This window comes from Epinephelus moara, chromosome 13, assembly GCF_006386435.1.
Source record: "Epinephelus moara isolate mb chromosome 13, YSFRI_EMoa_1.0, whole genome shotgun sequence".
NCBI classification, from domain to species: domain Eukaryota; kingdom Metazoa; phylum Chordata; class Actinopteri; order Perciformes; family Serranidae; genus Epinephelus; species Epinephelus moara.
In genome coordinates, this window is record NC_065518.1 from 192,442 (window position 1) to 197,192 (window position 4,751).

At 43.7% G+C, this 4,751-nt stretch overlaps 1 protein-coding gene across 1 annotated transcript in view; it reads left to right on the top strand.

The window, feature by feature from the left end:
* Nucleotides 1-4,751, top strand: part of jakmip3 (Janus kinase and microtubule interacting protein 3) — a 26,940-nt gene extending 22,189 nt beyond the window's left edge. The window contains exons 18-22 of the mRNA XM_050060766.1: nucleotides 988-1,065; nucleotides 2,013-2,246; nucleotides 2,404-2,469; nucleotides 2,633-2,692; nucleotides 4,047-4,751. Of these exons, the coding sequence (XP_049916723.1) occupies nucleotides 988-1,065; nucleotides 2,013-2,246; nucleotides 2,404-2,469; nucleotides 2,633-2,683 (429 nt within the window). The 3' untranslated portion in view covers nucleotides 2,684-2,692; nucleotides 4,047-4,751. The remainder of the gene's footprint in view (nucleotides 1-987; nucleotides 1,066-2,012; nucleotides 2,247-2,403; nucleotides 2,470-2,632; nucleotides 2,693-4,046) is intronic.

Below are 4,751 nucleotides of genomic sequence, written 5' to 3' on the forward strand. Positions count from 1 at the left end.
GTTTCCTACCTTTTTTTTCCCCGTTAAAGGGTTTTTTTGGGGAGTTTTTCCTGATCAGCTGTGAGGGTCCTAAGGACAGAGGGATGTTGTATGCTGTAAAGCCCTGTGAGGCAAATTGTGATTTGTGATATTGGGCTTTATAAATAAAATTGAATTGAAATTGAAATTGAATTCATTTCTTCAACATGTCAAACACTTAAATCACTAAAATCAGTTAGTGTTCAGTAACAAGATGTCGTCTTCACTATTCGTCAGATCAGTATCGTTAGTATCGTCAGTATCTACTATTCTGTTTTAAGTTTTCTTTGATGACGTCTTCATCAGAAAGTGACCAGATCAACTGATAAGTGACACTGCAGTTTATGGTCACCATCTTACCCCTGAACCCACAAGGACTAAGCAGAAGGAGCTCAGTTAGGACAGTGTTCAGCAGCCCAAATATAGTATTTTAGATTTGTCTTCAGTGAATTGGAGGAAGTGTCGTTGACATCAGTAGTTGATGTCCCTGAGACATTTTTATAAAGACCTCAGTCTGTCTGTCCTGGTTTCATAGACACAGAGTTGAGTGTCTTCAGTCTAACAGTGGAGAGAGATTTCATGCTCAGAGGAATTGTGTAAATATACAGAACAGAAGAGAACCTAGGACAAAACCCTGAGGTACTCTGTTCTGCATCATGCCAGCAGATGATGATAAGTTTCTCAGAGAAACTGTAAACTGTCTGAGAGACAGGAGCTGAACCATCAGAGAGCAGGGGGACCGTCAGACGTCGGATTGACATTCTGTGATTGACTGTATCAAAAACAGAACTTCAGTTTGTTTAACGATGTTGTTCTGCACATGTTCAACCATGTTGATGTGAATTGTTTATTTGGGTTCAAAGTTTCCATGTCACATGAATCTGTTGCCAGTGGAGGAAGACAGAGAGTTGCTAGTTTGATTCCCAGTAAGTGTCACAGTGACCTCTGACCTCTGTGTGTTATCTGTAGGATCTGTTCAGTAAACAGAAGGGTTACCTGGACGAAGAGTTGGACTACAGGAAGCAGTCGATGGACCAGGCTCATAAGGTCAGTGTGAACAGCTGCAACAACCACAGCACAACAAATCAGCCAATGTACAATCGTGAACAACAACAGTCTGAGGGGTTTGTTTTTAGAAATGTCACTGAAGCACCAAAGTTATATGAAGGACCTGTGCAGGTTCAGGGTTTAGCTGATCCTATAGAGTCCAGCAGCAGGTTCAGGGTGTAGCTGATCCAGCAGACAGTCTGACGTCGGGATCAGACTTCCTCATGTTTCTGTCCTCCTGTCTTCAATTACTGCTGTGACTTCGTCTGAAGACTCATTGAACCAACCAAAGTTTGTCATGTTTCATTTTTTCACCACATCTGTGACATCATTTCTTTCTCGCTCATTTTGACACAGTTCTCTGATCAAACACCATCATAAACAAACAGGAGCTCGTCAGGAGTCACTAATGTGTCCGTCATTTATGTGAAAACATAAAAGTAAAAACAGAATTAGTGACGAGATACGACTCTTGACTTCCTTTACAACATGGTTTCCTGACAGAAGATGAAGTACAGTAAGCGTAAAGTCTCAGTCAGATTCACATGTTTCCACCGTCTCACAGAAGCTATGATTTTTTTTATGTGTTGGATTTGAAACAACACACAGTTGACTAACCCCACCGGGGCTACAGGGTTTACCACCGGGGCTACAGGGTTTACCACCAGGGCCACAGGATTAATCTTGATCTTGAGTTATCTTGATCTTGAGTTAATCTTGGTCTTGCATTTATATTGATTTTGAGTTTATATTGATCATGAATTAATCTTGATCTTGAGTTTGTATTAATCTTGAGTTAATCTTGATCTTGAGTTGATAGTGACCTTGAGTTAATAGTGATCCTGAGTTTATATTGATATTGAGTTAATATTGATCTTGACTTAACCTTGACCTTTATGATCAGATAAAATATTTTATTATTTTAAAACGTGCTTTTGTTGACTCAGAGGATCCTGGAGCTGGAGGCCATGTTGTTTGAGGCTCTGCAGCACGAGGAGGAGTCCAAAATGGAGGGATTAAAGATGGAGGAGGGTCATCTGTCTGAAACACTGACGGAGACAGAGAGGGAGGGGCTTAGGAGAGCAATGGACCAATGGAAACGAACTTTGATGTGCGAGCTGAGAGAAAGAGATGCACAGATCCTCCGAGAGAGGATGGAACTGCTGCAGCTCACACAACAGGTAAACATATAAACAACATGTAAATATATAAACAACAGGTAAACATGTAAACAACAGGTAATTATGTAAACAACAGGTAAAAATTTAACCAAGAAACAGTAAATGTATTTTATGTTTGTTGTGTTGTTGACATGATGTTTGTTTGTTTATCTGACAGAGGAACAAGGAGCTGGAGGAGTGTATAGAAGCACAGAAGCGACAGATCAAAGAGCTGGAAGAAAAGGTAGAGACCAGTAGAAACACAGTGAAGTCTGGTTCTGGAGGGAGACGTTGTTTTACTGTCAGAGTTCAGCAGGTCTTGACACATGTTCACTGTAACAGATGAAGTCTGTAAACAATCTGTCACTATAAACTGATGCTTCATTATCTTCTTCTTTTTCTTTCAGTTTCTATTTCTGTTTCTATTCTTCTCGTTGGCCTTTATTCTCTGGTCCTAACAGCAGCCGGTGAGTCACACCACAACATGGTTACTGTTGAACAACACACGTAACTGCAGGCCAGAGAGTCTGCACCAGGTAAACAGGGTGTACAGGGTTTATCCCAGGTGAACAGGGTTTATCCAAGGTGTTCAGGGTTTATCCCAGGTGTATACGGTTTATCCCAGGTGTACAGGGCTTATCCCAGGTGTACAGGGTTTATCCCAGGTGTTCAGGGTTTATCCTAGGTGTAAAGGGTTTATCCCAGGTGTTCAGGGTTTATCCCAGGTGTACAGGGTTTATCCCAGGTGTACAGGACTTATCCCAGGTGTACAGGGTTTATCCCAGGTGTTCAGGGTTTATCCTAGGTGTACAGGGTTTATCCCAGGTGTTCAGGATTTATCCCAGGTGTACAGGGTTTATCCCAGGTGTTCAGGGTTTATCCCAGGTGTACAGGGTTTATCCCAGGTGTTCAGGGTTTATCCTAGATGTACAGGGTTTATCCTAGGTGTACAGGGTTTATCCCAAGTGTTCAGGGTTTATCCTAGGTGTACAGCATTTATCCCAGGTGTACAGGGTTTATCCCAGGTGTTCAGGGTTTATCCTAGGTGTACAGGGTTTATCCCAGGTGTACAGAGTCTATCCCAGGTGTACAGGATTTAGCCCAGATGAACAGGGGTTACTACAAGTATGCAGTGCTTATCCCAGGTATTCAAGGTTTACCCCAGGTGTACAGGGTTTACCCCAGGTGTACAGAGTTTTCCCCAGGTTAACATGGTTTACTATTGGTGTACAGGGTTTATCCCAGGTGCACGTGGTCTATTCCAGGTGTTCAGAGTTTACCCCAGGTGAAAAGGGTTTACTACAGGTGTACAGGGTTTATCACAGGTGTACATGGTCTATTCCAGGTGTTCAGAGTTTACCCCAGGTGAAAAGGATTTACTGAAGGTGTACAGGGCTTACCCTAGGTGTTCAGGGTTTATCCTAGGTGTGCAGAGTTTATCCCATGTGCACAGGGTTTACCCAAGGTAAACAGGGTTTACTACAAGTGTACAGGGCTTATCCCACGTGTACAAGGTCTATTCCAGGTGTTCAGAGTTTACCCCAGGTGTAAAGGGTGTACTACAGATGTACAGGGATTACCCCAGGTGTACAGGGTTTACCCTTGGTGTGCAAGATTTACTAAAGGTGAAAAGGGTTCACTACAGGTGTGCAGGGCTTATCCCAGGTATTCAGGGTTTACCCCAGGTGTACAGAGTTTACCCCCGATGTACAGGGTTAAACCCAGGTATGCAGTCTTAAGGCCTGGGTACATGTGACTGTCACCGTATTTAAGCTCTACACATCAGATTCAAAGGTGTTAACATGTCAGTCTCTGTTTTAGTGTCTGCAGGCCTCCAGAGTCCAGCAGCTGAACAGCCAGCAGGCTCGGCTCAGTCCAGATCAGACCAAACGACAAGAGGATTCAGAAGGATTCAGGGTTTTGAATCAGCAATGTACTGAGTGAGGCATGTTGGCTTCACTGCCACAATGACCTGCCTCTGGCTGCCGTCAGCCAATCAGAGCAGAGCCCATCTGTCAGCTGACTCCAGACCTACACCATCACACCTCACTGACGAAGACAAGGATGGTTTCCACGACAACTGTTGTGTTTCAGAGTAAAAACCACAACCAGCAACATGCTAACGAGCTTCCAGTTAGCTACTGTTTACCAGGAAGTTTTGGTTGAGACCCCCGACGTACAGCCGACAAACATATTCTGGCCTTGGGAGGCAGCTGGAACAAAGTGGTGCTGGACTTCATTCACTGTTAGCTAGGCTAGCTCTCCATACAGTGTTAGCTCAGCTAGCCCTACTTCATATAGTGTTAGCTCAGCTAGCTGGACGTCATACAGTGTTAGCTCAGCTAGCTGGACTTCATTCAGTGTTAGCTTAGCTAGCTGGATGTCATACAGTGTTAGCTCAGCTAGCTCTCCTTCATACAGTGTTAGCTCAGCTAGCTGGACATCATACAGTGTTAGCTCAGCTAGCTGGACATCATACAGTGTTAGCTCAGCTAGTTATCCTTCATACAGTGTTAGCTCAGCTAG